This window comes from Pseudomicrostroma glucosiphilum, assembly GCF_003144135.1.
Source record: "Pseudomicrostroma glucosiphilum strain MCA 4718 unplaced genomic scaffold BCV69scaffold_4, whole genome shotgun sequence".
Classification (NCBI taxonomy): Eukaryota; Fungi; Basidiomycota; class Exobasidiomycetes; order Microstromatales; family Microstromataceae; genus Microstroma; species Microstroma glucosiphilum.
In genome coordinates, this window is record NW_020289916.1 from 230,841 (window position 1) to 248,493 (window position 17,653).

Consider the following 17,653-nt stretch of genomic DNA (forward strand, 5'->3'; position numbering starts at 1 on the left):
CTGTGCCATACCACCCTGCATTGGTAACTTCTTCCTCCTCACACTTGCGTCCCTTCATTGCTTTTGTGCATTTGCACTTCTACTCCTACTCCTCTTCTTTGTCCACGCTCCTCGGCATCTCGCTGTTGCCCGGTAGCCTGTCTCCGCTACCCTCTTGCGCATAGACGTGCAGCTGAGATTTGGAGGCGCTCATACTCGGACCTCCTCTTTAGCGCTTGTCCAGGCTGGCAGCTCAAGAGAGGGAGATCAGGTGCGGCAAGGGGCCCGAGCTGCGTTCCTGAGCTTCTCTTCCATCCAGACCTGTCTCCTTCTGGCAGATTGGTCGCACCTTGTGCAGCTTCGGAAGCAGGGCGGTTCCCGGGTCCTTCCCTCGGGCCCCGCCTAGAGCGTACACAGTATGCCGTCCCCATTCAAAGCAGGCAATGGCAATGCTGCCTTTCTTCCACCTCCTTCCGCTACCAATCCTTCCGGTAGACCCCTGACCTCATCATCTGGTACGAACAACAAGTCGAGTAGTCCCTCCAGACGCTGGCTCTTCAACAAACCATCATCTTCCGCCTCGGAGGCTAACTTCTCGGACCTCCGAAAGACGAGCAGCCGCACTAGCAACCCGCGCTCGATCCTCTCCAGCGAGACCGATCGACATAGCGAGAGAGTAGCAGAAGAACCTGCGGCGGTCGCTTTGCCATCCACTTCCTTCAAGCCTACGGCCTCCTCTACCACAGACGGATCCGCTCCTGTCGCTTCGTCATCTTCAGGTCCCCGTGTCAGCTCTGTTCCTGGCGGCCGCACTCTCAGCGGACGCAAGACTGGTTCGCAAATTGGCAAGAGTTTCGAAACGCTTCTGGCTAGTAATGAGACTTGGGTTCTAAAGAGCACAACAGCAGAAGAGAGGACAAGTTCTCCTGAATCTACAACCGCCGCGTCTTCTGATCTTAGCCCGCATTCTCCTGCCAGTCCAATGCCCGGTTTCAGACTGGGGACATCATCCGGTCACCGCCCATGGCGGAGTCCACGGACGGAACCTTTACTACCTGCCTCGTCAGCTTCCCCTCTGCCCCCTTCAGAAGAAGAAGGTGGTCTGGCTCCCCCTCTCTCAACTTATAGTCTGGCAAGTCTCACCTCACCTCGAGAGGGGGAGGCGGGCGAGACAAGCGCTGGCCCACAGCGCGAAGAGCCTCCTCAATCGCCCAGTAGCACCAGATTTGGCACCACTGACGCACAGAGTCAAATGTCTTCTGCCATGCCGCCTCCCTCGTCTTCGAAGAACGAAGGTCGCGCCCCAAGCATGGGCTTTCGCCCCGTTTCACGCTCGAAGTTGAATAATGGGACCGAAGCTTCAGCTGAACAGTCTAGCGCTGCACAAGAAGAAGGTGCGCTCAGTAGCAGCGGGCCTTCCTCGGATCCAAGCGGAGTCAACGTTCAGAGTACGCCTTCCAGCTTCAAGGACCGATTCAAGAAGACTAGCGGCTTCCTGAAGCGGTTCACGGCCAGGGACTCCAGCAGCAGCAGCAGTAGCACCAGTGATGAGAAGAAAGTGTACAGCAAGCAGAGCTCATCGGGCGCCCGACAGAGCACACACTCTCTCCACCAAAGCGCAATTGTGAATGACACTGCTTCTCACACGGGCTCCGCGTCCCTTCCGCCTTCACCTTCCTTAGGTCGGTCGAGAGGGGCTCCCACCTTGGACCCACCTCCCTTGCCGGTACCAGCGATCCCGGCAAAGTATGCTGAAGGCCGTCCACGAAGTCTCAGTCGAAGTGGCCCAGGGTTCATCGGTGAATCTGAGCGGCACACTGCCACCAAGGCAGCTATACCTCTCGCCGAGACGACCTCTTTGCAAGGCCGGGCGGCAGGGCTGGCGGCACCCATCAATCTGTCCTCTGGCGTTCGATCTGTCTCTGCTCCAGGTGTACCTGTAACATCAATGGCGTTTGAGCCGATCTCGTCTTCGAAGCCGGGGATCGGAACGAGCAGTGAGGCTGCCTCGAAGAAGGGTGTCACACCGGTCTCCGTCTCTGCAACAGAGCTTCGATCCACCTTGAAAGCATGGGAACGTGAGATGGATGATACATTGAAGGAGAGTGCGCAGGACCTTGAACAGAAGACCAAGATTTCTGAGAAGACCAGCTGGGGGCCAAGCCCGACTTTACCTAAACTTGAGCTCGGAGCGGACATGGATGGTGCACCCGGAGGTGCAGACGGCGCTCTTTCTTCGCTTCTGGGAGATGAGCATGCTCAGAACAGGATCAACGGCACCTCGAGCGCTCCCAGTACCCCGACCATGCCGACTGCCAATTTGCAAGCGCCAGGGCCGTCGGCGAAGAATATGAGGCCGACCACCTCGTTGGGCGGATCTGCCGTCATTGTGGAGGGCAAGCCAGTACATCGGCCATGGGAACGCAGTCGCAGCCCCTACCTCTCTCCCGGAGAAGAGGGTTCTTCCCAGTCAGGCGCAACAGAGATGAACAGCACACTGAGTGCTGATGGTCACCGTCTCCCTCGCTTGCCATCTCGCGCCCCACTTGCCCCCGAAGACGCCTCCAAAAGCAGCCCTACTCAGATCCCCACCGGCCAAGCAGACCACAGGAAGCCACCTCCGATATCCACCGCTTCCGATGGAGCCTCGCTGGCCCTGTTGCCCTCGCCTCCAGCATCCGCTTCTCGGAGCGAATCTACTGTCGAGCCTCGTGCTGCTCCTTCTCTACACAGTAACAAGCCTCGAGACTCGGTCAGTGGAGCCAGTATGGGCACATTTGAGACTGCAGACGAGACCAGCGAAGCGCCTACACTCAACGTCGGAGCTGAGCAGGCTGCCAATGGAGTCGATCCCGCAGATGTCGAGGACGATGATCCGATCGAGATTCCTCCAGAAGAGACTATTCGGCTCATCACCGATACTGGTTCCGGACAGCCTACGTCTCCTGAGATTGTGGAAGACTCAACACTGACAATCACACGATCGTGTGAGCCTCAGATGGAGGCGGAGCCTTCAGGGCATCAGATTCGAGAAGCATCTACCCTTGCACCTCTTCCCTCTGACTTGGCCGGACATCGGCTCGGAACCTGGACATCTCCGTCGCCAGGTTCGGAGGTACAAGTATCCCGAGCTTCCCACAACACATTGCCCCGATCTTCCTCGCCATCAAGGCCCCGCCCTTCTACTAGCCAAAACAGACGCAATCCCTCCAGCGCCGCATCTCCGGGTTCTGAACCGGAAGCTGCGCTGGACGATGCAGCGCAAGAGCAAGCTAAAAAGCTTGCTGATCGCTGTTGGCAAGAAGACGAGACTTGGATGGCAAAGGAGAAGATTGCTGAATGGTTGGGAGGCCTGGGGACTCTCAATGAGGCGGCCCGAGACTACTACTTCGAAAACTTCGACTTCACCAATCTCCGAGTGGATGCTGCGCTGAGAATCTTGTGCGATAAGCTCTTCTTGCGAGCCGAGACTCAGCAGGTTGACCGTATCCTGGCTGCCTTCAGTAGGCGATACTGGCTCTGCAACCCTGCTTCTGTCTGTGGGTCAGCCGATAGCGTTCACGCCGTTGTGTTCTCGCTCCTCTTGCTCAACACCGACTTGCATGTCGCCGACATCTCAGAGAGAATGACAAAGTCGCAGTTCGTCAAAAACACCTTGTCAGCCCTGCGCGAAGCGAGCAGTACAGATCAAGAGCTGGGCATGCCGCTCAGCCCTCCCAAGTCTCACAATAGAGGTGCCGTGTTCGACCCGACTCTGTCACAACATTCAGAGATGGATAGCGATACCATGAGCTTCCAGAGCAGGAGTTTCCGACCTGAGCAGAATGATTCGTCTTCGCTGGCAGACAGCTCTAGGCCCACACGGAGAGATAGCATCAGCTCATTGACGCCCCAGCACCAGGGCGGTGGCGGTGGCAGCTTCTCAAAGGGGACATTCTCCCGCAGTAGCCCTGTGCCTGGTACCCACTCGAAGGGTGATGCCGATCTTGAAGCAGTTCTCAAGGAGATGTACATCGCTGTAAAGAGCGACCGTATTCGACTGCCAATGAGCGAGGTAGCTCCACCCGAGCACCTGAAATCCTTCCCTGGTCGCAAAGGCAGTAGACCCAACCTCGGTCCGCCCTCAGCCTCATCGAACAGCTCGAATCGAGTAACGCAGCTCAAAAGAGGCAGTATTCGAGGTATGGCGGGTCTCTTGGGGGTCACTTCTGCTATAAAAAATGAGGATCTAGGCTCGCAGAGCTCTTTCGGATCCCGCTCCGTCAATGACAGCTGGATGACTGGAGGAAGTGGGCTAGGTGGAAGTCAAAGCTCCGGAGGGACTTCGATGACAAGCGCGGGCTCTATTCCTCAGACCCATGCTGGTTCTCTAGGCTTTGCCAATTCTCTCTTGGCCCAAAATGTCATCAAAGAAGCTCGAGAGGAAGGGCGAACCAGCGACGATCTACAAAGGCCAGCTTCGGTTGCTTCCACTGTCGATGAGCTCACTGACAACGAGCTTGCTCTGATCGGTGCTCCTTGGGCCAAAGAAGGTGTCCTCTCCCGCAAACAATACTGGGAAGCTCCACAGAAGCGAGCGAAAGACAAGAATTGGACGGAGACCTTCGTCGTGGTGTCAAAGGGCATCCTGTCGATGTTCAAATTCGGAGAGAGCTCTTCCTCTGTCGGAGCGAAAGGAGGCGCTTCGTACGGCGGCGGCAACTGGCTTTCTAATGCAACGAGTCTGGGCGAATTTACGCTTGCTCATACACTTGCAAATTCACTGCCACCGCCCGGATACAATCGAGCGCGCCCGCACGTTCTAGCTCTTACCTTGCCTTCGGGAGCCGTCTACTTCTTCCAGGCAGGTACTGAGGATCTAGTGCAAGAGTGGGTATCCACCTGCAACTACTGGGCCGCCAGGACCAGTCGGCCTCCCTTGGCCGGCGGAGTCTCGAACATGGAGTACGGATGGAACAAGGTGATGCCCGTCCCTGACGACGAAGAAGAAGAGAGCTACGAAAGCACAGAGCCTGGCGAATACCTGGCAGACGATGCAGCTTCGAGTCACGGCGATACCTCTACCACCACTTGGTCTACGCTCGCCACCCCGCCCGATGGCAGCATCTACCGCTCGCTCACGAACAGAAATGCAGCTGCAACTGCAGACAATCGAAGCATCATGAGCGGACGGTCGGGTCGATCTATGGCCTCGAACGTGGCCAACTATACGAGTTGGCAAGATGCAGTAACAAATGGGCTGGGCGGCGACTCGGTCGGCAAAGCGCGCCTCGGCAGTCGTACTCCGAGCATTGCATCAGGCTACACCGGTGCAGGCGTTGGGAATGTTCTGTCTCCACCTTCACATCGAAGTCGTCCTCCTGCATCGATTCGCAGTCTATCGTCTCTGAATCCCTCTGGTGCCGCTCGATCAGCCAATGACCGGACTCGCATCAATGAGTGGAAAGCCCCTGTGGCTCCCAGCATGCCCAGTGCACTGCGAGAGGAAGAGCAAATGGAGGCCTGTCTGGCCTACATCTCCCGTACTGAAGCCGAGCTGACCTCACACAATGAGCTCCGTCAACCCATGCTAGCCCTGTACAACCCTCGTGGACCCAATTACGGCAAAGCTCTTGCAAATTGGCAACGCAAATCTAACCACTTGCTAGCGGAATTGGTCAAGTGGAAGGGATATGTAGAGTCTTTGAATTCTGCACTGAAGTTGAGAATGCAGAAGAGAGATGAGAGGGCCATTGAGACTTCGTTGACTCGTGCGGATGAAGAAATGGCAAAGGTGCAGGAGGAAGAAGAGGAAGGACCGATCCTCGTCTAGGGCAGGGCTGCTGTAGAGGCGATTTGCGTAGCGGAGCAAGGGAGGAAAGGAGTGGCGAGCGAGTCGTTCTGTAATTTCCTCTATCCATAGCTTGGACTTGATCTAATGATACCTCTGCATGCTGCTAAGCGCTACTACTACCATCCATGGTCAATGTGTGCTTTTCGCTTCTCGCCTCTTGGCTTTGCGTACTCGGCTGGCCGGCATGGATCGGAACGGAACGGATGCGTGGGCGAAGCGCTGTCTCCGCCCACTTGCACAGTCGACTCTCAACGGCAAAGAGAAGCTCAGGCGACGCGGATTGGTCATATGGACTTGAAGGGATCGGAAGGGCCAGCGCAGCGCTCCGTCATAAACTTCCACCTTCCACACCCCACGGAATTAGCTTGAATGTCTCCTCTTGAGCAACATCAAAATCAAGGGGACTCAGTCGGTATCAACGAAACCGGAAAGTGATCATGTGACGCTAGACCAGCGGCGAGAGGCGAGGGGCCAGGGAGCGAGCGCTCACTGAGATGCAGGTCAGAGGTGAGGGAATGGCACACATGGAGCAGGGGCACAAGGGCACAGCAGCGAGTCTGAGACGATGACATTGTTGCAATGTCGAACTGGAGACGACAATGACGATGATGGTGGTAGTAGTAATGACGATGGTGGTAGTGGTAATGACGATGACAATGTTGACAGTGACGATAATGACGTTGATGATGACTTTGTGGTTGATGATGAGATGGTTATAATGATGGCAACGATGTCGGTATTCGTGCGACGTGCGACAACATCGCTGCGGGAAACAATGACAGAGAGCAGCAAATGAGGAAGATGTGGAGAGGTGAAAGAGTGATGCAGCTGGTCTAGCTTTACAGTGTAGGAGAGTTGGGGGAAGTCTGGCGGTAATCAAGACTCTACGATTTCGTAAAGCCGAAGGAGACAGAGTACCGTATGAATGGCTCACTGAAGGTCGTGCCTTTCTTGCGCTGATGGAGGAGAAGATGGGCATGCCGACAGCAACGCTCTTGTTGGGTCACAATGATGGTCGCCTTGTACCCGCACTTGAAAGAAAGAGCAGCTTGCCAGCAAGCTAGAGCTTCCCTTCTCATCTCACCACGTACTCATCGTACCCAAGACGATCCTTTGCAGCGGCGGGCCATATTAGCCGTCCAGTGGCGCCCGACGGTCAACCAAACTCCTGCAATTTGCAACATCGGCTGCGAGTTTGCCAGCAATGGGCCATATATGACTAGCAGCGACGAGATGGCTATGTGCAAAAGCGAGGTTGCTGAGCACATTGGAGTGCCTCCATACCACCGAAACATCTGTGGCGCTGCTTTCACTGCTTTCCCCCTCCGATCGATCGTCCTTGCGGGAGCTTTGCGGCAAGGTGTGACTATCAGCAGCTTTGCCAGGGTCTTTCGCCAAGGCGCTGATCAGCGCGCGACTCGTGGACTCTGCTCTGGCAGCCGAAGCGAGCTTGTCATCGTCACGACGATAAGGCGTCGTGTCAACCAGGTCCTTCCAGAGGGCAGCTGCCGCCACGTACGCAAAGCTAGCGGTCAATTGTGATGACCCGTGGAAGGGAGAATGATTGAGCACTGGGGTGACTGGCAAGCGCGCCGACCCGTAAAGGTTTGGAAAAGAGACTCGAGCGTTGTTGTCGGCGCGAGTAAGCTGCACGATGTTGTCTGCGGCCTGGTGAGACGTAAGGGAGAGCAATGGCCTAATCAGTATCGATGATCGAGACTGAGACGACACCTGCCCGTTTCGCGTTGGACTCACCTGGATGATGGTCTTGATGGCAGCTCTGGCGACCTGAAGCGGCAAAGCCGCAACCAGACTAGCCTTGCCCTGCACACTGTCAACAGGCATGTCAGGTACCTCCAACTCATTGTACAAGGTAGGGAAGAACGTCATCCTGATGAGCTGGATGCGAGCCGAATTGAGCATGACATAGGCTGTGTATGTCATCTCCACCGATTCCTCCGTAAGTCCGTTCTCGAAGCGACGTCTGGCCGACTGGGCAATCTCTGTCACAACACCGTTCAATGCTTCGAGTCGATTCAGCCTGGCGCTCGGATTGGGCGGGACTGACTGTACCGATTCCAGGAGGAGGGAAGCACACCTGACGCGCAACCCGTAGTCGGACTCGGAAGATGGTGGCGGGGAGTCCGGGAAGGTGACGTCGATGGGAATACCGGAACGCAGGAGACACATGGAAGCATCCCCTGACGTTGCAGAGCAGAACATTGTCTGGATGATGCACAGCTGCAGAAGAGATGAGAACGGTAGGGGTGAGGGTTGGCATCAATATGCTTTGCTTTGCTTTGGAACGTCCAACATCCTCTCACTCACCTCCCAGAAGCATCGTCTGACATCATCAGCCAATTCCATCTCCGGGACTTGAATCGCATTGAGGCCTGTGGATGGTATGGAGCGCTCACGGTCGCGACTAGTCGCGACAGGTGATGCTGAATCAAAGACTGAGATGCCAAGGTCGATCACGATGTCGGCTGCCTTTTGCAGGTAGCTTCCACTTCGATCAGTATCCGCCAGAGCGTACTCCATGGTGCTACCTAGCAGTAGCGCCTGAAGGCAGCTGACGAGCTGAGGAACGGAGCAAGACTTGTAAGCGTCCGACGGTCGGGAAAGGATACCACTCAGGCCGTCACGAGCCTGCTGTAGGAACAGACTGTGCAGTACACCAGCCGCGTCATCGCGCGAAAGCTTCCACCCTACAGCAGCAAGCACCTGGGATAGAGTCAAAAAGTCTTTGGCTTCCTCTGGTAATTGTGACCGCGGCTGCTCCGCGATCAACCAAGCCCACCGCTCCAGCGCTGCGAAAAGCCGATATTGCTGACAGGGCGCAAGAGCCAGGCAGTACCGTGGCGTGCTTGCAAAGTAGAGTTGCATTCCGGTACGGATGGTGATAGGGTCCGTATGAGAGTGAGCTGAAGGCGTTATGGCTGTACCAGTGGCCGTCAGAGGGATAGCAGGGGATAGATGAAAGGAAGCACTGTGGCTTCCTGGTTGATGTGGTCGAGGCATCATCACACCATGACTTCTCATTTGAGGAGGGAAATGGGCGGCAGCAGAATATGACATCGAGCCGGGTGTCGAGCCAGACAGTGATCCCGACAGCGAACCGGAAACGGTCCCAGACACAGAGCCCGTGGGTGAGTCGGACGATGGCGATTCCGAAGGAAAGGCGCTGGAATGAAAAGTGCTTGCCAGTGCTTGACTGTAGCGGGGATGAGGATCGGTAGAGTACTGTGGCTGTCCCCTGTCCACATGGTATTGTGCATCGAAGAGGTTTGTGGGGGCATGGGGCCTTGGGTTGACTGCACTCGAGAAGGAGCTCCAAGCACCTATCGGACTTGTGCGTAGAGACGGCGGTGGTGGCGGAGACAATGGCCGATGCATCTGTCCGGAAGTGCCTAGCTGTTGTTGCGGACGATACGAAGACGAGCTCGAAGCGGGGCCCGCCATTAACGGCGGCAGAGCAGAACGCGAATGTTGGCTGAAGGGGTTCACGGAGTCCGCGTTCTGAACGAGGGGTCCTGAGCCTAGGGGTACGTTACCGTGTCCGATCCAGTCAGATCCGAGCGGTGGAGACTGTATTGACTGCCGCGGATAGCCATGTGGGACCGACAGCCAAGACAGCTCATCTTCAGATGGACTGGAAAAGGGCGCGGGGTAGGCTGAATGAGCAGGAGGCCTGCTTGTCGAGTGGACGGACGAAGAGGTTGCTAGCGGCGTCTTGCTACTGCTGACACCTCTTGAACTCCTTCCAGAGGCTTTGTCGGCGCCTCCAAGTGGAGCTGTGGCACCGATTGTCTTCTTCGCAGGCCTGCCCAACTTAGCTTTGGGAGCCCAGAGACAGTCGATGTCGTTGAGGTTGCAGCGCGTACATTGTTGATCGGCAGGGTAGAGTGTGGGTGGAGGAGCAGAGCCATCCAGCATGAGTTGTCGGGGTGGGGCTGTAATCGGTGCGCCAAGAAGTGCGGCCGGTGACTGTCCGTCGCACCTATGCTTTGCTTCCCGACAGGCTACACATGCCATGCTAGCTCGATTCATTGCAGCGACTTTGCGACTACTGCCCTCTATTGGTCCCCCACCCCGTGCTGTTGACTCGGACGCTAAAGAGTGAACGCGTGCGGTCATTTCGCCCGAAGAGGAAGACTGGTTGGATCTTGACGATGCGGACGCGATAGGTGAGAAGTGAGTCGATGGAGGTGTGTTCATGAGGCCACTGACGGCTAGAGAAGAAGAGGATGAGGATGAAGAGGATGCAGCTTCTGGATTGGATGACGAAGCTGAGGACCCAAAGGAGCCAGAAGGGAGTTGCCGTGGGGCCGGACGACGTGAGGGACCCATCCGGAGCGGCTATGTACAACGTTGGCTAGTACGTATCCAGCTGTTGTACAGAGGCGACAAGGTAGGAGAGGCTAGAACGCGACTTGTACAGCGAAGTCAGAAGCTTGCTGCTAGAGCAGTGCCTTCTGAAGACGCTTGAATCGACTCGAGAAGACTGTGAAGTGGGGGAATAGAGTTGCAAAGTACCGCTCATATCTATGACCTCGAAAGGCAAAGATGTTGCAATGCGTATACGCGAGCGCGTCCAGAAGGAGCAGGAGTGCGAGGAGGAAGAGGAAGGAGAAGAAGAGACCTCGTCGAGAGGCAGGAGGCAGGCCGAAGAAAGAGACGAGGCGAGGGGGAGACTGAGGCTACCTCTGTCGGCACTAGCGTGTATAAAGTGCCGGAGACGTTTGAAGAAGAAGGGATATGCAAAGGCAAGATGTTGACGAGAGGCAGATTACCTCACCGCGAGGGCGAGGTGATGTGCCTTGCTGGCCGGACTTAGCCTCTGACTGGCGGCTACTTTCTGTCGTCGAGCTCAGAGTCCGCAAGGAATTCGCAATATCGGGCTGTTGTGGTATGCAGAAGGAACCGCGAAGGGTTATGGTCCGAAGCGGTAGTGCCACAGCGCTGTGGGTAAATGGCGGAGATGGCGGACACTCGGGGAGCTTCAAGTGAGGCCGTGAACAAGGTAAAATGGTGGCGGAGGAGTGGTATAGGTCTGAAGGGTTGAGAAGATGGTTCAGTCTTGGTACCTCGCCGATGTCCCTATTCGGCGAGAAATGGCCCGGGGTTTCAGTCTCTAATGGCCCGGACAGGTCGCGATCTCTCCCTCCATCTCTACATACCGCCTTGGGCAAAGCAACCCGCTGTCCCACCTGCCTTGGCTCGGCTCCCAGAATTGCTCTACACTGCCTTCCGGGCCTTTCCTGCCTGACCACTGCAAGCGTCGGCTGCTCTGTCTATCTCATCTCAACCTGTACCGCCCCGCGGATACCTCGGTGTCTGGCAGTCGCACTCACCACTTGGGCGTCCACCCGCGTCCGCCTGATTAATCCACCACGCCCGTGCACATGTCGCAAAAGCCCAGGCCAGGTCAATTCAGAATAGAAGGAGGGAGAGGCTCACGTCTGTCTTTGGCCTGCAACTTCAAATCCGCTGCTGCCTGGCAGGGCCGGGCACGCATGGAAGGGGGACAAGGCAAGGTAGGTGGGGCGGACAAAGCTTCAACGTGGTGCGGATGCTCACGCAGAAGCAAAGGAAAGCAAAGGTCTAATACTGAGCATCTCTGCCACGGCTTAGTTCCACCTTCCAAAGTGCGTTTGCAAGAGCCAATCCTATCAGTGGTGGCAGAGACGTCGAACAGCGTGAGAACTTACGGGGCCTAGGCTCAGACCGCATTCCGGGTGTCCACCGCGTAGAACAGGCACCAAAGGAGAAGCGGCAATGGTGATAAAGTAGCCCGAAGCCCTTTGCCAGATCTGTTCAATGATCCGCGATAGAGCTTTTCCTCGCTTATACCATGGGCGCAGGCTCTACTAGGCTTTGTACGCATCCATCTCTCCACAATCTAGGCCCATTTGGCCTCCTCGTGGCACACTACCGGCGGCTTGGTGCTTCAATTGACGCAGCCTCGGTATCCATCTGGCGTGCCCCACGCCAAGCTTGGAAGAGGCGTACGAGGGCGCAATCTGCGTGCAGGCTCCACAGAATCAGGAAGCATAGGGGCCGAGTGGCGTCCTCTATGACATTCTGTTGGAGCCGCTCGCTCACCGGGTCTTTCACGAGTCATTCAGTGCGCCGGAATCCGATGGGTTTGCTCAATCAGCTTCGATACGAACAAGGCGAGCGACATGTTGCGCCGACTACTCGACCCTGGCCTAAAGGTAATGACTCCGAATCTTCTCTCTGAGCCGAATCGATCTTTCTGGGTTCACGCGGTTGCCGAGAAGCGGGGCACGCCCGTTCTACGGCTTCTGTGCCATCAGTCTGACCCGAGAAGCCACGAAACGTCAATCTCGGCGAGGCGCCCCCAGCGTCCCTGTTCTGTTCCTAGTCTGGGACCTGGGGACACCGAGAACGCGCCGGTAGTTTGCACGTCGCAGGCGATGGGCAGAATGGCTGTGGCGGAAGGAAAAACTTATGGTGAGTAGAGGTCGGGAGCGGTGTCAGTCTAGCTGGTGTGGAGGGCGCTCTCGAGGCACTGTGGGAATCTTGGGTGCCCCGGAGGTCTCGTGGTCGATCTTCGGCAAGCCTTTGCATGACGGATGGGAGCAAGTGAAGCAACAGAGGTACAAGAGGCGCTGCCCGGAAAGTAGGAACACTTCAAGTGGAGCTCTGGTCAGACCGAGGGTAAGGAGGATGGCCGACTACCGCCTCGAGCTGCAACATGGAGACGCTCCTCACACCAGAACAACTGTCCCCTCCCGGCGCTCAGGCGATCCAAGGTACAGACATAGGCCAGAAAGTTCTTCCAAGGGGCAATGCTGAGCTCTGGAGTCGTACTTCTGTGGGCAATGACATCGCAGCGTCTCGTGCGTCCTTGATAGATTTGCGTGAGGTCTTGCTCCATTCACTTCACGGCCACCGTAAAGGGCCTCACTGCCACGTCAGCCGCTTCGTTGTATGGTTCGGATGCTGTGTATGTGCACCATGAGGCTGCCATTTACTCGTCCCCTCGCCTACCCCCTCTCCTCCATGGAAGAGGTAGAGAGCGGGAAGCGGGAGGAGAAGTCTCCTGCGCGCGACGGCACACGCGCGCGCCATGATCTACCGAGGCTGGGCTTCCCCACTTTGTCGCCTGGCTGATCTTCTGGCTGCTTTTTCCGGACTCGCACAAGATCGACACAGATCGTCACATTAGCTGGCAAGCCGCTACCTGCCCTACCGCTTCTCCCGCCCCCTCTTCTCGCATCCTCAGCTCACTGCCAGACCCGCATCGTTGTCACAGGAGGGTCAGCCAGCTCAAAGGCATCACAGCTTTGGTCGCGACCAGCGTGACTTAGTCGGTGTAAGGGGCTTCCATACTTCACCCTCATCGTGAACTATCGAGAGGCAGGCGGTAGCATCTGCACTCCTCCCCGATCGCTTCCTTTGCGCCAGTGGGAGCCCTTGATTCGCTCGGTATACTTCCGGGTCATCTCAGTGCTCCCAAAGAGCCTACCTACGCCAGAGTCATCCAGACGCAGCAGCTACGCTGTGACCCTGGCTTGCCAGCTGAGTCCGAAGGCCCTGTGCATCAGCTCGCGCCAGACTCATCCTTTTGATCGCGACTAGCGAAAGCAGGAAACGCCCGGAATGGCGTCCTCATCGGGCTGGGCGCCCCAGGAGGAGGGATTGGTACAACTGGTCGAGCTCTTCAAGAAGAGTCAGACAGCATATGGCGCAGACCAGGCAGACATTGCAGACGTGAGTCGCACAGCGACGTTTCAATGTGGCAACCATACTGACTGCTGGCTTGCATTGCCTGACTATTGCGCCTGCTCGGCCTTGTTCCGCACAGCGCCTCGATACCCTGAGCAACATCCCCGACTATGCCAACTATCTTGTGTTCACCCTCACCAGCCTCACCTCGGAAGAGCCATCGGTGAGGTCTGTAGCCGGCCTGATTCTAAAGAATCACCTCTTCTACAATCGCGAAAAGGTCTCACAGGACTCACTGCAGTACATCAAGATGACTATTCTACCTGCGCTAAGTATGCCCGAAGACTTGCTCAGACGGACGGCTACGCAGGTCATGACGATGTTGATGGCCATTCAAGGTCCAGCAAATTGGCCAGAAGGACTGATCAAGTTGACCGAGCTAATGGGTTCGCAGAACATTAACGAGGCCGAGGTCAGTCCGGCGATGGTTGCAACCTGTGAGGAACTTCGTGCAGAGCTGACGTTTCTGCTTGACTTTCACAGGGAGCGTATTCGACTTTCGCCAAGATGTGCGAAGATATGCCGCATGAGCTTGACGAATGCGAGATCAACGGCATGAAAGTACTCGACATTCTCATCCCCAAATTCATAGAAGGGAGCGACCACTCGGAGGCTCGCATACGCATGCACGCTTTGAACTGTCTGAACCAATTCATCTCCCTCGGCTCTTCAGCTCTGCAAAATCACATCGACGCATTTCTCTCTTGCCTCTTCAAAAGGGCTTCCGACGAAAGCGATTTCGTCCGCAAATTTGTTTGTCAAGCTCTGGTCCTCATCCTCTCAGCTCGGCCAGACAAGCTCATGCCTCAACTGCCGAATGTCGTCGACTTCATGCTTTACTCGACGCAGGACTCAGACGAAGACGTAGCTGTCGAAGCTTGCGAATTCTGGCTGCAATTTGCCGAGGATCCAAACGTTCAGGAACATCTGGCGCCCTATCTCGCTCGAGTTGCGCCAGTCCTACTCAAGTCCATGGTGTACAATGAGATGGACCTCATCCTGCTAGGTGGAGAAGAGGATGATGCCGCTGTGCCTGACAGAGCAGAGGATGTCAAGCCTCAACACTACTCTGGAAAGTCCCACAAGACTGAAAAGATGGCCAGTCAAGACAATGGCGCACCAGCTGCAGCAGGTGCCGCCAGTGGCAGCGCGCAAGCGAAGTCGAGAGCAGCCATTGAGGGACAAACGACAGCTGAAGATGACGATGAGTACGACGATGACGACGATGACGACGACGACGATGACGACTACGATGACGATGAGCAAGTCGAGTGGAATCTACGCAAGTGTGCAGCTGCTGCCCTTGACGTGATGGCGTGTCATTTCGGAGAGCAGCTCCTAGAGATCCTTTTGCCATACCTCAAGGACCGCCTCTTCTCGCCGGACTGGCTTCAGCGGGAAAGCGGCATTCTCGCTCTAGGTGCTATCGCGGAAGGCTGCATTGGAGGTATTCAGCCCCATCTGCCAACGCTGGTGCCATTCCTCGTCAACAGCCTCTCAGACTCAAAGCCTTTGGTCCGATCAATTGCCTGCTGGACTCTCGGCCGGTATTCTTCCTGGTGCATCGCGGACAAGTCCCCCGACTTTCAGAGAGCTTACTTCCTGCCGGTCATGGAAGGACTGTTGCACATGGTCATGGACAACAACAAGAGGGTCCAGGAAGCCGGATGCTCTGCCTTTGCAACGCTAGAAGAGGAGACTGGCGAAGATCTTGCGCCTTACCTGGAGCCCGTCCTGCGAACTCTTGCTGCTGCATTCGGCAAGTACCAGCAAAAGAATCTGCTGATTCTGTACGATGCCATCGGAACATTAGCTGATTCGGTCGGTGCTGCTCTGGGTACAAGGGCTGAATACGTCGATATACTCATGCCGCCCTTGATCGGCAAGTGGACTGGTCTAGCTGATGACGATGCTCAGTTGATTCCACTGCTGGAGTGTCTATCGTCGGTAACCATTGCCTTGGGCCCAGCCTTTGCTGCTCATTCGCCGCCGGTCTACACCCGCTGTCTCAAGATCATCAATGATAATCTGCTCGCAACACAAGAAGAGCTGAGCAAACCGGAGCCGGATCGCGAGATGCCCGACGACTCATTCGTTGTCGTTGCTCTGGATCTGCTCAGTGGTCTCAGTCAAGGACTAGGAGGTCACTTCATGGAACTCGTGGTCAGCACGAGCAACGGAGGCGCGGGGCAGGTCCAGCTTGTGCCTTTGCTAGGTGGATGCATCACCTCTCCTTCGGCTCCCATCCGTCAATCAGCTTATGCACTGCTGGGTGACCTTGCCATCTCCGCTTTTGGGCTGCTACGCCCTACTATCCCTGAGCTCATGCCGGAACTGATATCTCAGATCGTGCCAGAGCCTTCGATGGGCAATGTTTCGGTGTGCAACAATGCTGCTTGGGCGGTAGGTGAAATTGCTCTTCAGTACGGAGCCCTTGAAGATGAATCAGCCACACCATCGACCAGCACTGGATCAAACGCCGCTTCTGGAGGGGGCACCAAGCAACCTCCGCCTGACTTTGCACAGTTCGTCGAGCCGTTGATACAGAAGCTCATACCTGTGCTACTGTCGACCAAGAGCGTCAAGTCGCTGACGGAGAATTCAGCGGTAACGATCGGCAGATTGGGATTGGTAGCTCCAGAGCTGGTGGCACCTCACTTGGGCGTCTTCTTCGAAGAGTGGTGCCAGGCTTTGTGGGACATCAAGGACAACGAAGAGAAGGACAGCGCTTTCCGAGGACTGTGTGAGATGATCAAGGTCAACCCTAATGGTGGTGAGTACTTAGGATCAAGGTCGGCTCAAGGAGATTCCCTTGAGTGTCACTGCTGACCACTGCTCGCCCTATACTCTTTTACACCATCCTCTGCAGCGGTCAAGGGATTCATCTTTTTCTGCAACGCTGTGGTGCGGTGGACCACGCCGTCGCAACAGCTGAACGAGATGTTCCACACCATCCTGCATGGCTTCCGGGAAATGAGCGGAGCTGGATGGGCTACGATGCGGCAGCAATTGCCTGAGCCAATCGCAGTGAGGCTAGCAGAGAGGTACAACATCTGAAGCAGGCACGAAGGGGAATACGCGTAGGTCTGTGTGACAGCGGTGGCGCTGGTCGACAGCAGATGAGATGAGTAAGAAAGTAGGAAGCCGCACAATCTTTTTCATCTCCATCAATTCCCATTCCCTCACTACGTCATCGAGGGTCTGAGCTGAGCTTCTGAACCATGAGCAGACACATATCCTTCATACAATGAATGCAGACGAATAGATTTGCTGCCTGCGTCAATGTACCGAGGGCGGGAAAGTGACGCAGCTACTCTATGTTGAGACTGATGGACGCCTCGTTCTTTGCCGGCTACTTTGTCACGGCAATCACGGATGAGTCAAGCATCTTATGGCTCGCATCTTTCTTTAGACTTTGTCCCTTGATTCAAAGGGCCGCAAGGTTCCCGCGGTCCATTTTTGTTTTTGGCCGGTATTGCAAATTGGGCGCCAATGTCCGGTGGTCTGAGGCCGAGTAGGATGAAGCGAGGGGGGTCCAGGGCTTGTTCCATTGCTTTGCGGGTTGAAAAAGATTGGGCCGTTGGTCATCTTAGTCTAGACTACCTTACACGCTCACCCTGACATCCAACCCTACCCTCCGGCCCCTCGGCTTCTGCATTCTCTCTCCTACCTCGGGCACAGCCAATCAGCGCCACCATCTTGTCTTGGGGACTTTCTTCATCTCTCTTCCATCCAAACACCGTTCAATGTGCTCCGGACCCCGCTCCATCCTCTAGCTCTTGCCCTTGTCCCGTTGTTCATTTAGACGCGACACGCCGCGCATTTGGCACAGCGAGGAAAGAGGCAGAGCCAAGGACGCGACGCCTCTGCACCTCGTCTTGCCCCCGTGCACTCAAAGTCACCCAACACTCACCTCATCCACTGCCCTTTGCCGCCCTTGCCGCCTCCATTGCCGGCCCCCCTCCCCGCTGCCCTCCATCTCTTGCGCTGCTTCTCCCCCGCTAAAGTCGCCGAACGCAATCAATGGCGGCAAATCCTCACGCTGAGGAGACTGACACTGCGAGTCAAGTCCAATGGGGAAGGGGT

At 56.2% G+C, this 17,653-nt stretch overlaps 4 protein-coding genes across 4 annotated transcripts; 3 read left to right on the forward strand and 1 right to left on the reverse strand.

The window, feature by feature from the left end:
- Positions 1 to 20: 20 nt before the first annotated feature.
- Positions 21 to 5,932, forward strand: BCV69DRAFT_281683 (hypothetical protein). Its single transcript, XM_025492066.1, has one exon. The coding sequence runs from the start codon at positions 398 to 400 to the stop codon at positions 5,789 to 5,791; it is 5,394 nt and encodes a 1,797-aa protein (XP_025348915.1). The 5' UTR covers positions 21 to 397; the 3' UTR covers positions 5,792 to 5,932.
- A 731-nt stretch (positions 5,933 to 6,663) lies between these two features.
- BCV69DRAFT_153883 (hypothetical protein) lies at positions 6,664 to 10,501 on the reverse strand. The gene is made up of 3 exons (XM_025489374.1): positions 8,141 to 10,501; positions 7,568 to 8,053; positions 6,664 to 7,480 (listed from the first exon to the last, which is right to left on the reverse strand). Exons 1-3 carry the CDS (start codon positions 10,160 to 10,162, stop codon positions 6,944 to 6,946), a joined length of 3,045 nt encoding a protein of 1,014 aa, XP_025348916.1. The 5' UTR covers positions 10,163 to 10,501; the 3' UTR covers positions 6,664 to 6,943.
- BCV69DRAFT_153855 (hypothetical protein) lies at positions 10,262 to 10,715 on the forward strand. The gene has a single exon (XM_025489373.1). It carries the CDS (start codon positions 10,360 to 10,362, stop codon positions 10,588 to 10,590), a length of 231 nt encoding a protein of 76 aa, XP_025348917.1. The 5' UTR covers positions 10,262 to 10,359; the 3' UTR covers positions 10,591 to 10,715.
- A 2,252-nt stretch (positions 10,716 to 12,967) lies between these two features.
- Positions 12,968 to 16,879, forward strand: BCV69DRAFT_257718 (ARM repeat-containing protein). The gene is made up of 4 exons (XM_025490635.1): positions 12,968 to 13,552; positions 13,647 to 13,979; positions 14,051 to 16,340; positions 16,437 to 16,879. The coding sequence occupies exons 1-4, from the start codon at positions 13,442 to 13,444 to the stop codon at positions 16,622 to 16,624; spliced, it is 2,922 nt and encodes a 973-aa protein (XP_025348918.1). The 5' UTR covers positions 12,968 to 13,441; the 3' UTR covers positions 16,625 to 16,879.
- The last annotated feature ends 774 nt before the right edge of the window (positions 16,880 to 17,653 follow it).